The following is a 24,566-nucleotide window of genomic DNA, read 5'->3' as shown; positions in this document are numbered from 1 at the left end:
AATTTGGTCTCAAAAATCTTTTACGTACAAATTTATGATCTGTGGTTTTCTTCGTTTTTATTGTAATGTTTAGTCTAAATAAAGGTATTTTTTTCAATACCCTGGTTTGAAGATGGTTTCACTACAGAATTTTATTAATTCAATTTTTTTTTGAAAATTCCAGTTTTCAATCATAATCATTTCAGTTTTTCACGCAAACCAAAACTGAAAATTCGAAAGGCGATAAAAAGAGACTGTTCTCTAATATTTTGAAACTTCCACTAGTCTATTTTGGTTATAAGTGAAAGAAGGAAATGACGAGATTGATATATTTGCAGAATATTTGCACGATGAAATCGCTGGATGAAATTCTCGATCCCGTGCTATTTTGCTATGCTAGGACAAGTATTGAGCGACTAAGGCCATAGCAACAAGTTTGGTTGCTAGGGGGATTTTTTCGACTACTTTTTGGTACACAAAAATGCTTCCTGTGACCCAAATACTTGAGATATGACTTTTCAGGGCACTCTCAGGAAGGGTTGTAAAAATCTTTGATAGGAGTTTGTATCCCCACTGAGGATAAAAGTTCTACCGGGGCTGTGAGACAGGGGTGTCTTAGTCCAGGTTAAATAAAGGTCTGTGGATGAAGTATTTGAGATTAGATCTGTTACGGCCATATTCTATGTTTTCTTATTATGACTACGAGGCCGTGATTAGCCTTCAGGAATGTTGATGATTTTTCCAGCCAATGTGAAATTAACCATCTTTTTTTGATTTTCAATCAACATCATTTTTTAATTTCATCCATAAAAAGAATCAGAGATATCCCTTCATAGCCTCTTTTTTAGGAACTCAAGTTTTTTTTGAGATATCATATTAAATCATCTTAATCAAGTTAATAAAGTTTTCTTTAGTCTCAATATCGAACCAACTTAATCTTCTTTCCACTTATCTCTTCTTCGTATTCATTTTCCTTTTCATGTTTCTTCAAATTGATCTTCCGTTCTCTTTCCTCTCAACCTTGGGATTGCTCATTTAAAGAGAAAAGTAAGGCCTTGTTTACATTACCCGCGCGCCGCGATCGCGTTTTTCTAACCATGCTGTCAAATATGACTTCACTTTTAAAGCGTTTTTAAAACGATGTAAACCATTATTATTCCTGGAGCAAAAATGCTCTAAAAGGAACGCGATCGTAGCGTGCGCCAGTGAAGACCGGCCCTAGACAGAGTAGTGTTTTGTGAGCGATTAGTAACGAGAAATATTGTATTAATAAATCTTTCTCTGAAATTCTACTTTCAATCTGTGATTTGATTACAAATTTTATATTCGTATTTATTTAATTTGAACAGTATATTGAAGATTATATTCTAATTCACTTTCGTTTGAGACAGATTTGTTTATCAGTAGGGGCGAGTAAAGAGAGATTGTTGAGTTTTTTCGATATGAGACCATTCATCCATCCATTTTCAAGAGAGTTTACTCCAGCGAAAATTTTTTTTGCAAATCTAACCTCGACCTTGTGAGTGAGTACCACCCCTACGTCTTTATTACTCTTTGTACTTTACGCTGTTTAACCACTGACAGTTTAAAGAACGATGAATGACGCATGCGTATTATATGGGCTGAAATCGGTGCATCAACTGTATAATACATGTCAATAAAATTTATAACTTTTTTCTAATTTCTTGCAAGAATATATAGTACTGTATTTAGTTGAAATAAGAGTAATGATGATATGATATTGCAACCTTTGGATGAAAAAACAATGTCAGGATAAATGTGATGGGCGTGTGTGGGCGTGTGTGGGCGTGATGGGTATGAAGAATAGTAAACAAAAGAAAAAAGCGAAAGCAGTCATTGAGCACCTCAAAGAAACAACATACTGTAAGTATGGGGAAAATCCTCCCAAAAATACACCTTGACATTTAAAGTGAATCAACGGCTATTATATGTAATCATTGGAAAAGTTTATTCTGATTCTATCTGTGCTAAGCGCTCTTCACCAACCTTTATCACCACGACTAAGCTTGCTTTTACTCCGATGAAATAGTCCTTTGGAGCAATTTACTGAGAGATTGTTTTTCTTCTGAAAATGTACTATTAACAATTTTCTGAGTATTTATGTGCAAATTCCCAAAAATCGGGTGTTTTCCGCTGAGCCTTGAAATATTCTTTGCTTGTTCTCACCTAATATTTTGGCCATCGAAGCTCTATGTTTTTGTACAGTTTGCTCTTATAAAATATTATTTTACCTGCTATGGTATTTCCCTATTCTAAATGAATTCATCTTCTTTCTTTTGCAGTCAGTGAAAAAGAGTTGACGCGATGGTATGAACTATTGTATTGTTTTTGTCATTTATTCTATGTGAAAAAATACTTAAGTCGAACAGAGTTGAACCCAAACCACTGGCCCAAAGTCTGTCGAAAGCTATAATGCTTCTTTCTACCTTTGAAACGTAGAATTTTACTTTTTTTATCACCTCGCTTCTTCAGCCAACCATTATTTCATTCTTCACATTCTTCTAGGTACAAAGGATTTCTGAAAGATTGCCCCAGTGGTAAACTTGGAAAAGAGGTCAGTAATTTTAATTGAATCTCAATGAAATATAAGATAAAAAACAACACTTGAGAAACCCCCAATCGATAGTTGACTTGCCAAGTCCCTCCTACATACCTTTAAAGAATCTAAAATTTCATAGTTTGAAGAATAAATACCTGCATTGAGAAATTTTCAGAAGTCCAACCTAAACTTGTCTAGTCTACCTAAGACTACTTCCTTTATCTGAAAGTCCACACAGAGTGTGCACACTATGTAGTCGATTACAGAATTTTCTTTCGTTTAGGAGTTTCACAAGATCTACAAACAATTCTTTCCGTATGGCAACCCAGAAAATTTCTCATCGTTTGTCTTTGGTGTCTTTGATCAGAATCACGTGAGTAAAATTGTTGTATTCAAATCATTATGGTTCCGTATCGTCCCGGTGTGGTTTCCGTTACTGATTGAGAGTGTTCATATTGGTTTCTGAGCAAGAAAACGGAGCAGTTCCGTTCCGATGAAAAAAGTGGAGCGTAACTGTTTAGATCCGTTTTGCTTCTTAACGTCTTCTTTTTTGACGTTTCAAATTTTTGATGTCCATACAGTGTTTCGGTACCGTTTTGTTTCGAACCGTAATGTCTGAACATTTTCATTTTCCCTTACCATCACCTCCGTGCCAACTGCAGATGTGAAATTTTTCTGGTTCATTCATTCTTCCAAATAAGGCCATAGTTTTAATTTCACAGGTCAAAGGATGTTCTTGCGGTGGCTGTGCTTGAATGATAGTTCTCGAATGGGCTTTTTCAGAAATTGTCCGCCCCCCTCGTGTTAAGGATATTCAATTTCGGGTTCCACAGCCCCCTGGATGTCTGGCTTATAAATAAAGACTGTATATCCTGGATGTCCAAGTGGATAGAAGGGCTGATGATATCCACTACAATTTCGTTCTGTACCCCCTGGATATCCAGGCATTTTGCCCGGTACCGCTTGATATCTTCTCCCTCTTATAAGGTCATACACCCTAGATATCCCAGATAGCATTGAACCCCCTGGATGTCCATACAATATAATATTGTCAGTCTAACTGAAAACATAAAATTTTATTTTGTTGGTAGGATGGTTGTATAGAATTTGACGAATTCATCAAAGCGCTTTCCATAACGTCACGTGGATCGATGGAAGAAAAGCTAAGATGTAAGTCCAACACTTTTTAGCAGGTATTCATGGCAGTGGACAGACCTGTTTGTATGAAAAAAACTGAACTTTCATTAGATGGGAGTTCGGACCTGATGGAAGGAGTTAAATTATCGTTAATGCTCTCACGGCGAAAGAATCCAAGCTCAAAATGAAAACGAGGATCTCTTAAGAAAAAAAAAACATTTTTAGTTTTCTCAGACACTGATTTTAAGATAGAGCCTTTCTTTCGGCGGTATTGATTTTGAAAATTGGAAATAGCTTGTCCAATGAGGGTAAATCAAATTTATGCTTGTACAAAACAGATATTTTAGATTTCATGATAAATGCTCAACAAACTCCTAATACTGAAAACCACACCAGTCTGTCGACAGCTTTGATTTTTCGATTGACGGATAGTTAGTTAACCCAGGGAAACATTTTGCTATTGAACTCATTCACCCAACTTATTTTTCATTGCATGACAGGGGCATTTCGTTTGTACGATCAAGACGAAGATGGTTACATCACAAAAGAAGAAATGTTAAGCATTGTCCAATCAATTTACGTCATGGTGGTAAGTCAATTTTGTGATGAGGTTTAGGCCCTGTCCACATTTTTATTTTCAGCTGTTGTATCAAGTCAGAACATGTCGCACTTATCCGAAATCGGGATTTAGAACAAATCCCTCGTCAACTGTACCAACAGAAAGCCTTTCGTACTGGATAGTTCTGAATTGTTCTCTAGTTCACTGCTACCGCGAAACAACAACATCAACACTGAAATTTCTGAATATCTGCTTTGCTGATTTTCGGCTTGTTCTTGTCCGTGAGTTGAGACACGAAAAGCCTTATTCAATGAGTTTCATTTCCTTTGAAGAAGCTGTGGAAAATCACAGAAGATCTTACTCAAATTTACTGTGTGATGTTTTTAAAGGTTTAAGCGTGACTCTGAGAATCTGAGATATTTTGAATAACTGATGTATTTTTTCCCTTTTTCAAGGATCGAATGGCGAATTTTCCGGTGGACGAAAACACGCCAGAGAAACGAGTGGAGAAAATCTTTTCGACGATGGATAAGAATTCCGATGGTGTTTTATCTATCGATGAATTCATTAACGGTTGTAAAGCTGATCCTTCGGTTATTCAAGCTCTCTCCATTTACGATGGAGTCATGTGAGCATTTAACTTGGTAGGCTTCAAGACGTATTTCTCCTGGAACGATAGAATATAGTTATATACCAAGTTCGCCTGCCGATTTATAAAAAGGAAAACAATTTCATATCATATATTGCATTGTTCAAAAAGTCTGCAGTTTTTTCTCCGGTGTTTATCTCGACCCTCTCTATATGGTGGTTAGATTCCCTGCGCTTCTTTTGGTATAACGGAATTCGAGTAAATTCTGTTATATGGAAAAGTAAGCAAATGATTCACCATGGGAAAATTTTAGTCATTGTATCACGAATTTCAACTTTCTCTGACTTTTCCACTTACAGTAGAGTCTCCATAACTCGAACACAAATTGGTTCAAGTTGAGAACATTTCGAGTTATGGAGTAAGGTTTATATGGTTAAATGAAGGGACCATAAAGCTTTTTTGGGTTACAGAATTTCGAATTAAAGAGACTCGATTGCATAAGGAATTCCAAACATGCCGCTTTGATTATTATTTAGACATCCCCTTCACAATCGGATTCCTTAGTAGTTGGTAAACTGATTATTTTTGCTGGCTCAAAAGTATAAAGTTATATTTATTATTTATCCGCCGAAAAAAATAACTTGTAAATATGAGAGTAGGAAATATCATGTGATAATGTATAGTAAAGAAAATTTGTTGTTTTGCACGAGAAATGAATTTTCCTGATTGTTCTAATATATTTTCTTTCTGACACTCAGTATTTTTCATGATGAAATTGGCCACAAAAATTAAGAACATGCTGCGAATACCACCAAAATGGAATTGGGTTACTGAAGCTAAGAATGTCATTATTAGAGCCTTTTACCTTTAATTATCCCAGCAATGCTAAGAAGTTTCGAAAAAAAGCCATATTCTCGCTCCAGGTAAATGTTGCATGCTAGATTTAGGCAGGTTTGCAGCCTAATGATATCTGTAAAAATAATTGAAAATGATTTGCCCAAAAAGTTGACAATGAAATGGAAAAACACCATTCTTCATAGCTGAAGTTTCGAACAAACTTAGCGGTTCTTTGTCATGAGGGTTACTCATATGGTCCGACCCACGCATTTACCACCCTTAAGTTTAGGTTTTTCGAGTGGAATGCACTGTAAGGGTGTGTTTGGGGAGTGTTGAATTGCAATTTTGACAGTAAAAATCTGATGAATCTTTATAGTTTTCACTTGCACCAATTTTGATTTGTTTTAGGTTCATTTTCAGGCTCCTTCAATAAAACAATGTATGAAATCAAAATACATTGTAACGGTCAAAAACGTTTGGTAAAATGCACTGTAATGAAAGGGTACCTTTTTACTGCTCATGGACTGTACTGTAAGGGTCCGATATTTTGAAAGCTACTTTCTTGGCTGCACATGCCGTCGTATAGAAATCAAACCCCCCCCCGGGTTCTTTGTCTGAGTTGAAGAGGGCTTTATGAGAAGACACGTTTTCTTTTAAGACTTGGTTTTTGATTGGATATGCCATCAAATTGAACTAGTGAAAGTGAAATAGTGCTTTTCAAATTTTAATTTCCTGCTTCTAACAAAAAAGGAACTCTGGATTTCCACAAACACCGCTACTACACCGACCCCTACATTTTTTGTCGTGCCACTCTGATGATTTCGGTGTGGAACTTTCAACCACGTGCAAACCCTGGGGGGGGGGCACTGCCCTTGACGAACGACGGGGACGTGCCACTGGAGTTTGAAAAGTGGAATCTGTCAGATATGAATGTTTGGTAAATTTTGGACCCATTCACTTCAGAACGAAAAATCGAAACATTTTCCAATTCTCTCGATTCTAACCCTGAAAAGTGGCAAAAAGACTTGCAATAGACGAGAAATTCAAAAAAAATCTAATTTCCACCCTAAAAATTGTCCAAAATGTCGGGCCCACATCTTGAAAATTAGTAAATTTGGGACCATGTCAGAAATTTCTCTAGCAGAGTCTGAAAAAGGGACCCTGATCAGCGGCACGTCCCCGTACCAAAGTTTGCCTGAGTGCCCCCCCCCCCCCGGCGCGTACCTCCCTGAGTTTTATGTTACAATGAAGGGCGTTTTGACCGAAGAGCGTTTTGATCATTCATTTGTCCTACCAGAGAGAGGTTTTCGTGTTTTCTATCTACACGTGAATCATAGACCTTTCCAAAAAAACTTCAGGCAGTATTATACAGGTAAAGGAGGATTATAAATTCGTTAGACATAACATAACAACGCACCCTTTTGTTAACAAAAGTGAAAATACAATCTCTCAAAGGGTCGATTTTCGAACTTTGGGCTCGGACATACCCGTCGCCTCGCAAATCCTGGGACTGGGGACTAGTAATACCAAGACCGCAAGACTCGATCTACAAACAGCTACGGTAGGTAAAAGGGTTTTTTACCTGCTCGGGATTTCCCCAAAAGACAAAAGCGAAAGTTTTCCCGCCAAAAATGCGTCAAAACAAACGAGGTGTGAAACAAATTCGTAAACAACAAAAATGGGGGACAAACTTTGCTCATGCAGCATGGTGGGTTTTTATAGTAGAAAGTTTTAGTTAGTTGGTAAAGCCTGCTTCGAACCACAATTTGAGTAAGTCTTTTGTGTGGAATGGTTTCTATAAGGTTTCCCTTTCTTGTGTAACACCAATTGACTAAGCTGCTTCCTTCTCTAATCTCTCTTACTCTCACCATAGAAACCGGGCACAAAGATTCAATCTTTTTAATAACATTCCATAGCATACTGAACTATATTACTTAATTGATCGTTTTAAAAGAAAAGCAACCTCTCTCTTCTTGTAATGAAAGTGTAATAATGATTTGTTTTTAAAAAGAGATCTGTGAAGGTCAGATAAACCAAGTTTTTGAATGCCATTTTATCTCACTCATCATGTGTATGTAAATTTGTTTTTATAACTTTTTGGAGCTCTTTTTGTTGTGCTGAAATGTTTTTGCTTTTTAAAAACAGCTACAGTATTTTGTTCAAAGTGGTTGTGTAGTATACAAAATTTGTTTTGTTTGTCTCTGCTGGTTGAGGTTTTTAAACAACTGTGATTTTCTTGGTAGAAAAGTTTATGTGATTTCCATGGTTTTTTAAAGTATAATGCTAAGAAGAATATTTAAACGAAAACCAAAGGCACCAGAATCCACATCTAATGGAAGGAGACGTTCATCTGAAATACATCTCACTGAAGAAGAAAAGGACGGGTTGATTGTCACAAACGTAAACAACGATGAAGATAAAACAGACAATTATGATGAGCTCTCTTTTATTGTTGATTACATTGGCTCTGATTATGTATCTGAAGCCCAGTCTGTGCCATTGCTTATGGAAACATTGAAAAGAATAAAAAAACAACACCATAAAACAATACGTGTTGATTTGGTTTTAAAGAGTGGTATACTGAAAGTTATCGATAATGAACAAAGTGGTGCTCTGTTGATTACAGCTCCTCTCTATGCTATTGCTCTTGCAGCCCAAGAACAATTGAGAGGATTTGAGACAGCTTTTGCTCTAAATATAACAAGAAGAAGAATTCACATGTGTCATGTTTTTCAAGCTGGCTCTCGATTAGAGGTGATATATCATTTTTTTTGACAAAACCTTCCACCACCATGCCATTTTGTTGTGAAAACAACAAGTGATAATAGGAAAGTTTTCTCAGGAGTAAGAATGCTTTAGCTATCCTAAGGTAGCGAAGTGAAAATAGAAAAGAAACCCATACACAAAACTTTGCTTGTTTTAAATATTGAGTTTTATTTTGCTAGTGACATTGGATGCTTACCTAAAATACCTGTTAGTGGAAATAGTTGTTTTGGAGAACGCAACTGCCTATTGAATAACTAATTACTCCACAACAGTTACCTAGAGTAGAGACAAGATAATTTATCACGTTTTTATTGGCTGAGGAGGGAAAGTAATGTATGTGGAGTAATTTGTTATTCAATTTGCCGTCACGTTCTCCAAAACAACTATTCTGAATTCAAAGTAACAATGAAGAAATCTAGTTCCAACAGACCCTTTCTCAAAGACAATATTATGTTAAATAATTATGAACTCTAGCATCAAAACAAAGACAAGAAAATATTTTGTAACACGCTTCTTAATGAAATGTAATGCTTCAAAAATTGACAAGTATCTAGAATTAAATTAATGTAAAAGTTTGTTTACATTCATTCAACTTGCCAGGTTATACTCCAAAATGGAAGGACAGTGTCTGCTGGCAGCCATCAGGGCAGTTTTTAGAGTGTTTTCCCACACAAAATGTTTTTTTCATAATTTTATGAGGAGTAGCATCTGATTTTTGGACACAAAAAGATATGAAATATGGCCTGAAAAAAAATCTAAAAACGATCACTCTAAAATAAGACTAGATGAACCAATTCTACACTTCTACAGCAATCTTAGCATACGTATGAAAACAGTGCTGAAGAAATCTTTGTACACTTTATTTGGAAATATATCATGATTAACAGAAATCTTGAAAATCTTTCTTTCTTTTATTGGATTTTTTGTCTGTTTTAACCATATGGAAAAATGAAACAAATTTTTTCGACTTTTATTTTGAAATTTGAAAATAAAATCAACAAGCAATTGCTGTACAAATTCATCTCACCTTTTGCTCAAAATTGTTAGTGACAAAACTTTGTTATGTGACCTGGATTGAGCTAAATCAGCTCTAAAGTGCAAGCTTTTTGCAATTGTAGCAAACAAATTATTTTTTGATCTAAAAGACAAAACAAGACTTTGATGTTAGATTTTCAGGTTGTTTACATGTTTCATAGATAGGGTTGAATTGAACTATATTCAATAGAACTAAGAGTAAGGATTATGAAAATTATTAAGGGGATTTAAGTGCTGGATTTTGTTAGATGAGAGAAAATGAGATCATCCATTTTGTATAGAAAAGGAATTATAATATATGCCCTCCTAAAAAAACAGATTTAGATCAGTGGTCTCTAAATCTCAGATTGAGATTCATATCTAAATTTGCATTTTGTAGGGTTTACATTTATTTTCTTACTACCTTTGAAAAGACTGTTTTGCATAAATGCTTTTAAAAATAGGTTTATATCATTCCTCATAAAAATGATAAGGCACAGTTTTTTTTAAGATATGAAAAAAATCATTCCAAAACAAAACAGAGACATTACTTTTAATTATGGTTTCTGATGTATCATATAAAATGTTATTAGTTTATGGTTAATTTGATAAAAGCTCTACTGACATTAGCATAATCCAATTGGAAGAAGATTTATAAAAACAGGAAAACCAAAAAACAATCCAAGCAAGAAAAATTGTCATTATTTTCCACATAATAAATTATCAATTACCCAATTTGACTGAATTTGACTTAATTAAAAAAAATATTAATCCCCTAATAGACGTCAACCCCTAATTTTAGTTGACCAAACATACATCTAAACAAAAGTTATAGCCCAATAAAAACCCCTTACCTATAACTCCAGTTATTAATTATGAGGGAGCTATTTTAACAACTTAATCTCCTGTTTATTTTATTTAGGCTACAGCTATAGTGCGAGCTATTGCAGTTTCTTTCCGATCAGTTGCCAAAGATCTGAAAGAAAAACGTGAAAATGCTGGTGAAAGAGTGCGGTCAGATTCCGAGAGAGCTCATTCTGATACTGATGCAGTAAGAAAACATGGAGAAACAGTTTTGGATGTTGTTGACGCAACTTCAACTTCACACCAGAAAAGGAAGAAATTTGTTCCCTCTGAAGAAGATATTGTTGAAGGGGACAAAGCATCTGATGAAGAGGTTTGTTTAGCTTTTATGAAGATCTGACCAAGAAAGTCTATGCTGTCAAAATTTACACAAACTTTTCCTATTAAAAGTATCTTTAATGGAAACTGATCTTGACCACTTTTGCTATAGTTAGAGGGCAAATTAGCATTATATAAATGAAGTCATCAATATACCTCTTCAAAAAGGCAAGGAAATACTCTCAAAAATGTAACATTTAAAGACAAATATATAGGACTTGCTGTAGCTATTTGTCACCCAGAACTGACTGAGCTTTCATTGTGAACAATCTTTTGATTCAGATTGTGTCAGTGTTGGTGCATCAATCTACAGATACTGTGGAGCAAGAAGCAGAAGAATCGGGCAAAAACAAAAAGCCAAGGGGTGACTCTATTGAAATACAAAGTGAAAAAAGGTACTTGTCCCCTAAAAATATTTTGAGATGAAATACTCATCATTGTTTATTGACTACAGTCAAGGCCATGATGCTCATATTAAAAACTTAAAAACATCCCTCTCTCTTGTAACTTTATTATTCCACATATGATCACAAAACTTTTTTTAGGTTACTTTACTTCAATCAGTCAATGGTATAACGAATTAAAAGTTTCTGTTAATGTTTGATCTCGTTTCATTTTTTCTTTATTTTCAGTGTTGATGTTCCTGTCATCGATCTCTTCGAAAAAGCTTTGCAAGCAATACAACAGTAAGAATCTTAAATTTTGTTCTTCTTTGAACGAATCAACAAACATCATAGTGATGGTTTTCTGACATGTTCTTCCTTTTCAATCAAGTTCGTAACAAGCTAAGGGGCTAGTTGGTTTGCATGTCACTGCTGCTACAGAGCTGAAGAGGAAATTGTCATAAACTTCTTTTCTAGACTAGCATGTAATGGATAACTTAACTATTTTTAAACATAAAACAGAGACCTGATGTAATTCTGAATGTCTTATAGGCAAAATGAAAATATTTTGTGGAAAAGGAAGGGTATGAAAATTTTTAAATGTAAAATTTGCCAATGTCGAAAGATAAGGGTGAAGAACTGTCCTGTATTATAGCAGTATATGTATTGAAATCATCAAATAATCATTATTATAACGACCTCATCATTTCCAGACACGATTTGAAGTTATTGGAAAGATGTATAGATGAAGGGCTTTCTGTGGATGCTATCATCACGTCGACTTCCTTAACATTGCTTCATCATGCTGTTATCAACAACAATGCTGAAATCACCGAATTTTTGCTGGACAAGTGAGTTTGTTTTTCTGGTCATTTTTGAGGCAAATTTGTTTTAAATTGCTCTTTTCTCTGTTCTGTTCTATCTTCAAAGTCTCATCAAAATAAAGTATACAGTAAATCATCTTGTCCTATAGTCTTTTGTCCTCTTCAATCTTTATTCATATGTTCGATGAATCTGAGATTAGGTTTTAAAAGATCAGGCTTAGAATTTCGTTTCGTTAAGGCTAGGAACAGTATTTGACAGTGTGATTTCAAGTATTAACGAGCTTGGGAAAATCTTTAACTCGTACTAAAAATTAGACCAGATTTCTTTTAAAGCTAATGATCATTCTGTTCTATTTTGGTTTATATTTTGGCTCGAGTTTTGAAATTAATGAAAAGGCTTAATTAAAAGAGTTTATAATGATCTTTATGATTTGGCTTAGCACGAGAGGAATAAAGCAGGAAATAGCCATCTAAAAAGGGATAAATATTTTTGCTTAATAGGAAGTCCACCATTCCTCAAAACAGTGGGCAGTCGTCTCTTTCAATAAATCAGGCTCAAAATGCGTCATAGTTTTGTCTATAAAGTGACTCTTTTTCAAGGTCAGAATTTTACACAAAATCATCTTATGTATCCATTAAAAAACGTTCTCCTTTTTGTCAAAGTAATTTGATTTGGCGAATTTGTCGTAACTTCTCGTAACTTCTCGTAACGGAGCATAAAGCTTCGAAGCTTCGAAGAACACGATATATTTGCTGAATGTATGTTGACCTCTAGAAAATCTTTTTCTTTTTCACTTTCAGAGGAGCAGATGTCAACAAGGAAGGCCCAAAAGATCAAACTGCTTTACATTTTGCCGCAGCCAATGGGAATGGACCAATCGCGATGGTTTTATTGGCTCATAACGCTAATGTACGTGCCACCGACAGCAAATTGTAAGTTTAATAAAACTCCATGCCGAGATGTTAAGTCCACTTTTCACATACACCAAATTAATCGGTACGTTTTGGTAAAAGGTTTTCTTGTCCTCAAAATCAAGTTTAAAACAGTTTATCAAGAAAAATTACGTCCTATCTCGAATATCAAGCAAACTTAAAGGGAGGATTAAATGACTTGTCCCAGTCCTTATAAATTTTGAAAGAAGATATTTTCCTTCCTTTCAGCCACACACCGCTCCATCTATCAGCTGCCAATTTACAAAGTTTACAAGTCTCCGTCATTTTGGTGGAACATGGGGCCCGTATCGAAGATAATGATATTGAAGGAGATCGCCCTGTTGACCTTCACCCTGTAAGTCTCCCCGATTTAGCCTTATCATCCTGTTGTTTTCCCGTTTTCGAGCTATATTTTTTAGATAGGCTTTAAAATTTAGAATATGTGTGAAGTTAAACGTATGTTTGTCAGTCTGTATATGTTACTTTTGAACACAGTGTTGTTTAGATATGGAATGTACAGGCTAGCACATCATTCTAAACCTCGCTAATAAAGGAGATGTTCAGGAGATACATGCTCGACTAGTGGGTTGCAACCTACATTAAATCTTACGAGCGATTTCCAATATATTCTATTTGATTTTGGTTTTGTTAAAACCTGGTCGATGCCTGGGAAATAAATTTTCATCACTGCGCTTGTTGTAGCGAAAGAGAAATGATTTGATATCGAAAACAATTAAACAGGCTTTGTATATATGGTGGATTATCATTTCCGATGTTGCAAAAGTTAAAATGCATTTCAAAGGCATCACTTACTCCTCTAAGAAGAAATCGAATAATATAAAGCTGTTGTTCGTTACAATGACCATGCTAGCAATGCATTATATAAAACTGATTTCAAAAGAATACCTTTTCTGCCAGCATGTTTCGCAATAGTTGGTTAACCAATTGAAATGGTCAATATCGCAATAAAAGAATATATCTTACTGAATTAAAACTAACCCTCTTTTTATAAAGAAAATGCCATCTTTTTCTCTCTATTTGAACTTTACAAGAATTTATTTCCTGTTTCAACTGTGATCCAACGGCAAGCCGGCATTTTTTGATCAGCATTCTTTTTCTTTGACGAACCCCAAGTAGTTCCCATTTTACATATATCGCGTTCTGGAATGATTTTCGAAACTTATTCGGCGTGTTTGAATTATATAACAACACCACCCTTGGCCTCATTTTAATGTGGTTTCTTGTATCAGATAAACTATCAATGTAAAGTTTTCTCTTTGTTTTGTCACGTGATTGAAATTAAACTCCCAAACCAAAAGTTTCTTTCGAAGTTTCTTATCATCCTATCCCAACTAGAGCAGAAAACCTTTACTATCAACTTCAATCTATCACTTGAAGGCTGTACCCTTCAAACGTTCGTCACATTATCTTCACAGGTTGTTAAACCAGAAAGTATAATTCGGTACAATAAAAGCAGTAGATGGAGTAGATAGACGATTTCTTGTTTTCTTAATGTCTCTTTTCTATTCTGTCACAGGATTTGCGTGAAATACAAAATCGTTTGATTCAATCGAACATCGACACGTTTGCTTCGGCCGAAATCGACCGCTCACGATCCAATTCGAATTGTTCTTCTACATCAAGTAGTTTCAAGTCCGTCTCGCGTTCCCCTTCAAACAGTACTAACAAGATGGCGTACAACCGCTCACCGTGGCGTTTGAGAGCGTCATCAAGTCTTCAGTCTATCCGTGACGTCGATGGGGATTCGTTAAGCCCGATGTCGCATCGGAAAACGGATATTGTTTCACCGAGTCCTGCCTCACTACGCAAAGAAACTGATGAAGAGATTTTATCAGGTTCGGAAAATTACATCATCTTTTTTGGCAATTGTTTTATTATTTTGCATATCGACAATCTAAACTTATATATTTCTGAAAAATTCCAACACAGGTCAACATTTTATCCTTTAAATGAATTTTAGATGTTATTCCAACGAATAAGATCGCTTCAAGTATTTCGTCCCCAGACCCCACGAAGAGTGATCAAGAAGACCGAGAAGTATTGTCTGGTTATTCAAGCGCCCGGCGTGATTCGACCACCGACGATTCTGAGTTTGAAGCACGTGTCGTGAAAGGAGAGTTTTTCTCGGATGACGGCATCGTGACCGAATCGGAAGACGAAATCCGAAACATGAGAGACCTTATCGATCAAAAGGTAACTTCGACTATTTGTCTTTGATCGATTGCTAAAAATCGTTTTCTGAACAATCGATCAAAATCAATGTCTAACTATATTGATTTTGACATATGCTATAGGTTTCGGTTTTTTATTCAAGATGCCGACTAAGAGCGATTACTACGCGATAGTTTCACGAGGTTAAGAAAATATTGCTCGTAGCTTCAGTCATATCATGTTAATTTTGTCCCTCTCTCGACCTTAGACGCTACATTCCGGTAAAGGTGGTTTGCCAGGGATGTCCGAGTCTTTTGGTAAGATCTCTAGAAAGAACACTGTCACCAATTCGTTGGGTTTGTTGGTCACGTTGTCAGGGAACGCGGAATGTCAATCCTCCATATTGGCTCATTTGTGTTTACCGAAAGCATCTCGTAAGCATCTTATTGAATTTTACTTTTCTCAATACGTTTAAATTCAACCATGAATGAAATTCGTCAAACTTTATAGTTAGAATGTTCTTCAATAGCCAAGGTGCAGCTAACAGAAATAATCTTAACATCTGAATCTGGAGCCGACACAAGAATACACTGATGTTGAAATTTCCTTAATTTCAATTCTTTCAGAACAACTAATCAACCTGGCACATTCTGTTGTTGCCAGTACTACTAACCTCACGCAAATCGCTCAAATGCTTCATAACCTTTTCACGGTAATTACTTTCTAATGGTCAAACCATCTCTCGCTGATTTCTGGTTTATCTTTCTAATCGAGCTCCTCATTTTATCAATATGTAGCTACATTAATTAAGGTTTAGCCAACTAATATAATAATACCTGGTTTATGATTTTGCTAATTTGTCGACTCTCTCAGAGTAATAATGCTACTAACGTTAGTTAACAATGCTAATGCTGATACTAGAGTGTCAAGATAAAAATTACATCATTTACATGAACAAGAATTCTATTCTTTGACCAGGTATCTGGACCATCAGGGCGTAAAAAATGTTTCGATGCAGGCTTATTGAAAACAGTCGTTGACCTTCTCGATGCTACCGAACCTATACAGGTATTGTAAATTTTTTCTTTTAGAACTCTGTTTGCTCTTCTAAATACTATTTGGCATCCAAGCAAAGTCTTTCAATAATAAGATTTCCGGGCTCTAATACAGACCTCAAATGTGCCAGCTCTTAAACACTTCCTTCTTTTCACTTCTTTACAGAGTACATGTCTCCAGATACTGAACGACATGTTCAAGACGGAGAACGAACGAGATTACAGCGGAAACATGAGTGGAATACCCATCGAACCTCTTCTCACTATCGTCAAAAATAACGACACCGACTCCTACATCACCGACGTCATCTCCGATCAGAACACGCTCAATGATAAAATGAAAACCCGAATTTCCCGATCATCCGATTCGGGTTATCCAAATTCCCCGTCTTTGGTTGAACGTTCAGCGTCCATTAAAAAACGGAACGAAGATAGTGATTCAAGTGACGTAGGGACCAATGGGATTGCTTCATTTTCGCGCTCAAAAAGCAAGATTAAGAATGATAGCATCCCGCTTAGTAACTTGGAATCTTCAATTGGGCGTGGTCGCTCTCAGAGTTTCAACAGTTCAGTGGATACGATCAATTCTGTCCGAGATTCTTCGCCTTCGGTGAATTTGCGAGTGAATAACGGACGGTACAATAGTGAAAGTGAGTCGAATTCATCTTCCGGACATTATAACTCAACAAAAGCCAGGCGAATCAGCAAAGGTAGTACATGCAGTGTTGATAACCCTATATCTCGTCCCACATCAACTAGAGTAGGTGCTCGTCACATAGCTATGAAAATGTTAGCGGCCAGCAGTCGCAGTCACAAGTTACAAGAAGAATTAGCGAAACCGCAAATATTGAAACTTTTACTGGGATGTCTTGTAGATCCCGATGATGAAATTATCTTACAAGCAACAGAAACGCTCGCTAATATCGCTATGAACATTGAAACTCACCTACAACTTCAAGTTGAAAACACGGATGAAGCTTTATTCAAGCTGGTTGATCACAACAATCTCAAGATTCAATACCAGGCTGCTAGAGGACTCGTTTATTTAGGACACACGGATATTAATGACAAGTATATTTATGATTACATATCTGGGGAGGATTCAAACTCAACAGTGGTTTACATGGAAGAAGATGGCCGTTCACATATCAGAGGATCGACAGTTGAAAATCTTGTGTTAACGTTAACTCAACCGAAAGGGATTTATCTTCTATGGGGTGGTGCCCATAATCTACCCCCATCACCAAACCAGCGGAAAAGTTTACGGCACACGTCAAGCAAATCACGATCCAAGACCATCCCTTCAGAGAACCAGATTATTAATTTTATTCTTTCTACTTATCAGACTTTCGTACACCCAATCATATTCATGCGTTTGCTACTGCATCGCTTCCGTGAGCCGAACGCTTATAAGATGTTTCACTTAATACAAGACGAACAGCAGGGGCCTATGGAACATTACGCGCCTCTCCCTATTATCCACGCCCGCTTAATGCGTGTATGGATTTGCTGGCTTGAAAATTATGCTCAAGATTTTGTGACTTTTCCAACTTTGAAAGACGAACTTTCCATACTGACAAATCCCATGCGCTCAATAGACGGTCCTTACGCGCCTTGTGCTTCTAAACTTGAACAATTATTATTCAAAGTTGCAGACACGGCTTCTGCGAATACGAATGTTTATCGATTTGAATCTGAAAGCCATCATAATATTCTTTACGAACAATGCTACAAAGCAATCAAAGAAGGGAAGCTACCATGCTCTGAAGATGATTGCGTTTATTTGATTAGTCTACAGTTGTACATTGAAGACATATGTTTATACGGTCAAGATTTCCCGCAACGTTTAAAAACAATCGAAAGTATAACTATGACTAGGCTAAAACAGAATTTCGGGTCCGCAATTTTATCGTCTAAACATTTGCTAAAGAGAATCAAGTCGCAGTATGAAATCATCGTTTCGGAACAACCAACAGAGAGGAACGCTAAACACAATTTCGTTGATTGTTGTCAAGGTATGAGCGGATACGGTTGTACCTTCTTTAAAGTCAAACAACGCATACCTAACAGTAGATCACGTAAAAAGTTTCACATCTCGCGTTTATTTGGTATCAGTGCGCACCGTATCGTGCTGCTGGACGATCGAACGAAAGTGTGTGTCGAGAAATTTCATCCAAAGTATCTACACAGGACGGAGCAACTTGAAGACAGCTTAACTGTCAAGATCATTTTGAACAGAAACAAAACCAACAATCGTGTTATCGAAATGCAACTCGAGAACCGACTCATTTTCAAAGAACTTTCAAACCACATCCTAACTTGCAGAATGGAAGTCAATTTCCAAGGTTACGAAAACATCGATACTCAACCGTGGAGTTTACTATCAGAGAATCTGGGAACTTGGGGAAACATGGCGCTACAGTTACACACCAGCAAGAACAAAACGGAGTTGATTGATGACTTCAGTGGGGAAGATAACAGAAAACGTGGCAGATCAACTACAACAACAAACTATCCTATGTCTAGGTATACACTTCATCAAGTTCTTTTAGTTTTAGGCTTTGTATTCACGTCACAAAAACTTATATGTTTGCCTTTACTGCCACCCCGGGGGGGGGGTACTTAGGCAAAAATGGATGATGGGTATGTGCGGACAGTAAGGGTCGGTTTTTTCACCTTTCAAAGTCTCTCTAATGGTCGGAAAAATCAGAAAGTTTTAAATTAATCTTTCTAAGGGTCGGAAAATTCAGGATTTTTAGGAAATTTTTTGATTTCCAGAGAAACAATTGTAATAAAGTCTCTCTAAGGGTCACTTTTTCAGCAAAAATAAGTCTCTCTAAGGATCGGTTTTCGGAGGTCCCGTCCGCACATACCCCTCATTCGCCAACCCTAGTACCCCCCCCGGGACTGCCACTGAAAAGTCGTCCTGGAACTCGTATTGAACACGAGTCTTGATTTAGAATTACTTAGCCTATCAAATATAACGTTATTGAAATCATCAAAGTTTACTGTTCTTTATTTTGTTTTTACCTTTCAATTTAATCATTTATCTTACATTGAGACATTTGTCCTGAATTAACAATGTTTCATTCATACCTCAGGTTACCAAACTCAACTGGAGTCATCTCCTCGTCAGCACCCAAAAACTACTCGCATTCCGCCCCCGCCAAACAAGAATCATCAGGGTGGAGTGGGAATGCCTTACGAAGTGTTATCCTTCTTAAATCTGAAAGGAATTTTAAGAAGCCGGGGCGGAGGTGGTGAAACGCCCATCGTACACCCTGGCTCCGAATCCAACTCAGAAGCAGGTACACCGCCTCACAAAGATGGCGTTTTGGGTGATAGTTTTTCAACTACGCCTCCAAGTCATGGTTCGTCAATCGCAATGGAAGCAGTAGGGCCATCTCAGCGCCGTGGATCACGCGTGAGCGCTTCACAGGCTCACGAAAACACGCCAATGCTGGATGAAAGTCACGGTACCGACCATCAGGATCCTTCGAAATTTGCGCACGCTACGAAAATGTTGACTTGTCAATGCCCACCTGACGCTGTTTTCGATTATTTGAACTTGAAAGAATTCAGGTAAATATCTTCACAGTTTATTCATCAAAGTATGCAGTGTCTCGCGTTTTGTGTGTAATTTCCTTGAATCATTTTGCAGAAGTAATTTGCGGGCAAGCTATAATTTTTTTATGTTATGCGATTGACAGGTTCTTCTAATGAAATATTCTTTTTTATAACAACAATTTTACAAGAACATTGAGTGGAAAAAAATGGCAAAAGAAGTAGAACAAACGGAACCTCTTAAAAAAGAATGCAAGGAAGCACTTTGGGCTGTTGAAATACAATTACAAATTCGTTGTTTTTTTCTTCAGCGCATTTGAGTTGTTGGACCATCCAAAGGAACTGGCGAGGCAGATCACCCTCATTGACCACAGTAAGTCCTCAAATTCATTATATGTTGTCCAGTACCAAGATTAATAAGTTTGTGCTTAGTTAATGATACTACATTTTGAAATTTGATATGAAAATTTTCAAAAAACACAAGTAAGTACCACTCTATAAGATTTAAATTATTGAACCAGGTCTCTGAGAAGCAACAATTATTATGTCTAAATTATTCAGGTCGGGTATGTCGGATTTCACTTTCTCGTCCTTAATGCTTGATATTGTTTTTTTCTAGGAATGTTCTGTTCGATCACTTCAAAAGATGTTTTATTTCGAATATCACTCGGTTCCATTAAACGTCACCAAAAAGCCGAGTCGCACGTCACTGTGGAAAAATTTGCGCATCGTTTTAATCAGGTAAGCATGCCAATATTATATTTCATGCAACATCCTGCATTAAGTATCACAAAATATGATCGGCTGAAAACTTTTAAAGAATGGTCAAAAACAAAATTTTCCACAGTAAATTGAGCTAACTTCACTTTTTGAAATCTTTGAAACAAGATATAGCGAAACTTCGAATCTAATATTGTACTATTTATCTCTGAAAATGTTTTTCCTTTTTACCATAGATGAGTAATTGGATTGTGAATTGCATTGTCTCCGAACGCAACATTCATCGACGCGCCAAACTCTTCAAAAACTTCATCGAGACTGCAAAACAATGTTTAGAATTACGTAATTACAATGCAGTGACCGCCATTATTGTGGCTGCCCTCGGAAGCGCCCCCGTCAGGCGGTTGGTGGGAACGAAAGAACTGGTAGAACCAGAATATCTGAGCTGGATGCATAAAATGGAAAACCTTATGGATTCACGTAGCAATCACAAAAAGTATCGGGAAACACTGCGGTCTTCACAAACACCGGCAATACCGTATTTCGGTATTTATTTGAAAGATTTAACCTTTATCACGGATGGTAACCCGGATTATTTGAAAGGAGGTGTTGTTAACCTCAGCAAACGAAGACAGGTATTTCTATTTTACTCCGACTCCTATTTTTTATGACCGTAAAGAAATTTCTTCTTGAATATCCAGCCGATCCCAACATCGGTATTTTGCTTGTCTGTAGCTTACAATTTCTTTATTACAACATCATGGCTTATTTTCAAATATGTACAGCTCTGAATACTTATAATCGGTCATTTTCCAGACATTATCACATACTTCTTTTGCACTTATAGGTCCACGTTCTACTTGAGGAGATTCGAAGATTCCAGAAGAAACGTTACAACTTTCAAGAGGTGAGTTAACCAGCTGAAGATGATATTTTCCCTGAGAAATTCATAGAGCGTCTACAATCAAAGTCATAATATTTGAGAAAAAAGGGAAATTCCCACGAAATTTTACAACCACAAACAATTTGGAAGCGCTCTAAATTAGGTTGGACGGGTAGAGCTTTAATTCTGAGTTTTAACGCTAGACTTAAGACTTAAGGAGCTTAGGATCTGAGGATCTAAAAGTCCAAGAATGATCCAATTGGGCTTAGAATAAAGCCTGGAAGTCTATAAACCCCTCCTGAAATATTCAAATACATTTATCAATTTGCCCAAAAGTGACTTTTTCACCGGAACTTTAAATTGCTGAAAACGAGGAATTAACCAAAATTCCCAATATATTTCGACCGCTATTGTACTTCTGTGCTTTTATAACATGCTTTGATAATTTTTACTGCATGTTTTTTTTTGTATAAGCAAGAGTATCTACCCATATACCGGGTGCGCCACAAAAAAGTTTCTCCTTTTAAAGTGAACTTTCCCGAGATCTAAAATTTTTGAAAAAACGTATCCTTTTTCATCGTAAAGAAGAAAGATTAACTTAGATTTTGATGGGTCATTTATTAAATTTGGTTTATTAGATCAAAAGTTATGCTCCATTGAATAAAAAAACGACTTTCTGAAAGTGCTCGAAAACGTTGAAAATCAGCCTATCAAATTAAATAGAAGCACGATCACATGATACATCAGTATTGTTATTTTAGTCATTAAAAATTATAATTAGCTGTCAAAGTGACCTTTTGTTTTACAAAGGAAAGTTGAATTTCAACTTAAAGAAGAAAATTCTTCAGAAAATGCCAAAACTTCTTGTAAAATTAATCAAAATGCATGAAATATGGGTTTCGAGATAAATCCAGCCTTACATTGAATTTATCCAGTCTAGAACCAAAAATCTAATGATAAACTCGGTAAAAAAAATTAAAATGATTTTCATAAAGATTATAAACCCTTTTACGCTTAAGTTTTAAAATTTATGCACATAATTGCTAAAAAATGCTTTTATTCGTACAAAGGCTATCGCAATTACCAAATTTTAAAATAAAAAGTTGATAGCTTGATTTTCAACGTTTTTGAGCACTTTCTGAAAGTAACTTTTTTATTCAATCGAGCATAACTTTTGATCTAATAAATCAAATTCAATAAATGACCTATCAAAATTTAAGTTAATCATTCTTCTTGCCAATGAAAAAGGAATGGTTCTTTTAAACTTTTCAGACTTCGAGAAAATTAACTTTAAAGAGAGAAACTTTTTTGTGGCGCACCCGGTATCAGGCTCGTAATGTGCTTAGCATTCTAACGTTCTTAAACAATAAAGTCATTATTTAGGTGCCAAAAACGAGCCTATCTATGCTCATAAACGTTATGCTTATAGAAAAAAGAAACATGTATCTCCCCTGTTTTTATTCTAGGTTCAGGAGATTCGTGAATATCTTCTCAGCAAATCTTTCGTATCTGAAGACAAACTTCATCAAATGTCCAAGAAAAACGAACCCACCATCAACTCCCGTTTCGGATCCTCATATCAATCGGTATCCCATTACCAATACAGCGATCGCCGTAGTTCGTCTTCCGCCACTACGTTGTTCCGTTCGGGTACGAATTCCCGTTCGTCGACGCGCCGTAGTCAACAGAAAGGTACACCGTCCGCTACATCAGTGTGAATGATTGAGAAAGTGAGGACGGTTTCAAGGTTGACCGTGGTTTGAAAGATGTGGAGTAGAGAGTAGAGAAGGAATGTGGGAAAAGAAGATTTGGCTCATGGAAGGATTTTCCTATTCCAACCAGTCTATTCTTACTGATATTACACTGATATTACACTGATACTACACTGATACTACACTGAAACAGTAAAGGATTGGCTTCAACCTCCAACATTCATTTCTTTCGTTCTTCGGTTGCGAACATCAATGATTTGTGACCCCTAACATTCAACATGAAGTTTTGAGGATTGGTTCCACTGGTTTCAAAGTCTAAAGAAATGACAACGTAACAATGACTTGAATGTCCAGTAATGACCGTACTGATGGCTCTCCTTATAGAGCACCTGTCATTAAACCAGATAGTAATATAGGAAGAAGTCCCTTACCCTCGAATGGGGTTGTTTTTATAAGTAAGGGTAATTTTCATCAAATTTAAACATCAAATTTTCATTTCAAAAAAAATGAAAAAAATAGCTGTAACGGAAACATTTCTGTGGTGACTTCCGAATTTTTTTTGAATTGGGGACAAAAAAAAACATTAATTAATTAATTAAATTATCGATTGTCACTCATTGCTTTATGACAGTAACCCAACTGAATTCGTGAATAATATTCAATCATCAAACTGCGCTAAAGACATCAATATAATCGATATAAAGCTATACAAGGGTACAATAAAATTGGTTTTTAGATTATTATTCTATTTTTTTCTGAAAAGTTAATTTGAAGTAAAAAAAAAGTATTTTTTAAACTTTAGAATTTAGTGTATATTTAAGATTTAAGATTTCATACCAATGACAAATCCTATTTGATTCAGGGGTTTAAACGTAATCTCAGGCTAAAATTGTAGCCTGACCTGTAGATTGTAAATGACCTTTTTTACTTTTTAACGTCGTGAATTTCATAATGTTTTTACTGGAAGAATCTAAATTTGGAAAATTAGCCCTTTTCTCTTTTCATTTACACTTGATGTAAAATTGACCCCCTGGCATTAATTAGTTCATTGAAACAATTTTCATATTTTTGAAATGACTTTGTAATTTCGGCTTTGTAAATATGAAATGCAATATAGGTTTTATTTGGCCAAAATTTCACAAAAATTAGATAATCTGAAAACCACACAAATAAATACAGTCTGTATTGTGTATTGTACATATTTTTTCTATTTATCTCATTTTGTTAAAAAAGGTTAAAAAGAAAGATTAAAGAAATGACGAGATATCGACAAACCAAACTTTTTGCATTTTTTTACAACCCACTCTCCGCTCCCGAATATTATTTTTGGAAGGGAAGAAAAACAATATTTAAAAATTTTATTCAGCGTAAAGTTTTCTGAGTTTTTTTTTTTTTTTTTTAATTTTGCGTGAATTAAATTTTCCAAAGTAAGCTTAAAAATCAGTTGAAAAAGAGCCTGGAAACGTCAATTGAAGTCAAAAATCGCAAATTTACCGTAATTTTGTGCCGCAACGTTTCATTTTAAAATATTTTTGGTCTGAAAAGTATTTGAAATTGTCTCTTCCTCTACCAACAGCTGAAATTTAGACTTTAGTAGTTTAGTTTAACAAAAATTAATTTGTGAGGAATATTTGACGAAAAATAATTTTGATAACTTTGACGAAAATTAATTTGTGAGGAATATTTGACGAAAAATA

At 35.8% G+C, this 24,566-nt stretch overlaps 3 protein-coding genes across 3 annotated transcripts in view; 2 read left to right on the top strand and 1 right to left on the bottom strand.

Annotated features, from left to right (window-relative positions):
• LOC136804983 (choline dehydrogenase, mitochondrial-like) overlaps nucleotides 1-24,566 on the bottom strand; it is a 291,737-nt gene that overhangs the window by 255,105 nt on the left and 12,066 nt on the right. The gene's annotated exons all lie outside the window — the stretch shown is intronic.
• Nucleotides 1,642-5,530, top strand: LOC136804965 (neuronal calcium sensor 1-like). Its single transcript, XM_067061495.1, has 7 exons — nucleotides 1,642-1,863; nucleotides 2,283-2,307; nucleotides 2,506-2,554; nucleotides 2,823-2,912; nucleotides 3,631-3,709; nucleotides 4,177-4,265; nucleotides 4,691-5,530. The coding sequence occupies exons 1-7, from the start codon at nucleotides 1,734-1,736 to the stop codon at nucleotides 4,865-4,867; spliced, it is 639 nt and encodes a 212-aa protein (XP_066917596.1). The 5' UTR covers nucleotides 1,642-1,733; the 3' UTR covers nucleotides 4,868-5,530.
• LOC136804964 (uncharacterized) lies at nucleotides 7,870-24,137 on the top strand. The gene is given in 20 exon segments (XM_067061494.1): nucleotides 7,870-8,415; nucleotides 10,364-10,618; nucleotides 10,906-11,018; nucleotides 11,256-11,309; nucleotides 11,720-11,857; nucleotides 12,632-12,763; nucleotides 12,992-13,118; nucleotides 14,301-14,619; nucleotides 14,745-14,977; nucleotides 15,204-15,369; nucleotides 15,562-15,647; nucleotides 15,914-16,003; nucleotides 16,157-18,516; nucleotides 19,092-19,239; nucleotides 19,241-19,572; nucleotides 19,866-19,927; nucleotides 20,174-20,295; nucleotides 20,511-20,909; nucleotides 21,122-21,181; nucleotides 22,624-24,137. Coding segments are annotated over 20 exon segments (5,922 nt in total). The 5' UTR covers nucleotides 7,870-7,941; the 3' UTR covers nucleotides 22,876-24,137.

Source organism: Clytia hemisphaerica, unplaced genomic scaffold (assembly GCF_902728285.1).
Source record: "Clytia hemisphaerica strain Z4C2 unplaced genomic scaffold, Clytia hemisphaerica genome assembly, whole genome shotgun sequence".
In the NCBI taxonomy this organism is placed as follows: domain Eukaryota; kingdom Metazoa; phylum Cnidaria; class Hydrozoa; order Leptothecata; family Clytiidae; genus Clytia; species Clytia hemisphaerica.
The sequence above is the reverse complement of the archived record's forward strand: the minus strand, read 5'-3'. Positions and strand labels throughout refer to the sequence as shown.

Excerpts from the sequence above, each read along its gene's own strand:
- LOC136804965 (XM_067061495.1), top strand. The coding sequence starts at position 1,734 with ATGAAAAAACAATGTCAGGATAAATGTGATGGGCGTGTGTGGGCGTGT. Across the intron at positions 1,864-2,282 it reads CCTCAAAGAAACAACATACT|TCAGTGAAAAAGAGTTGACG; the intron begins GTAAGTATGGGG and ends TTTCTTTTGCAG. Across the intron at positions 3,710-4,176 it reads GATGGAAGAAAAGCTAAGAT|GGGCATTTCGTTTGTACGAT; the intron begins GTAAGTCCAACA and ends ATTGCATGACAG.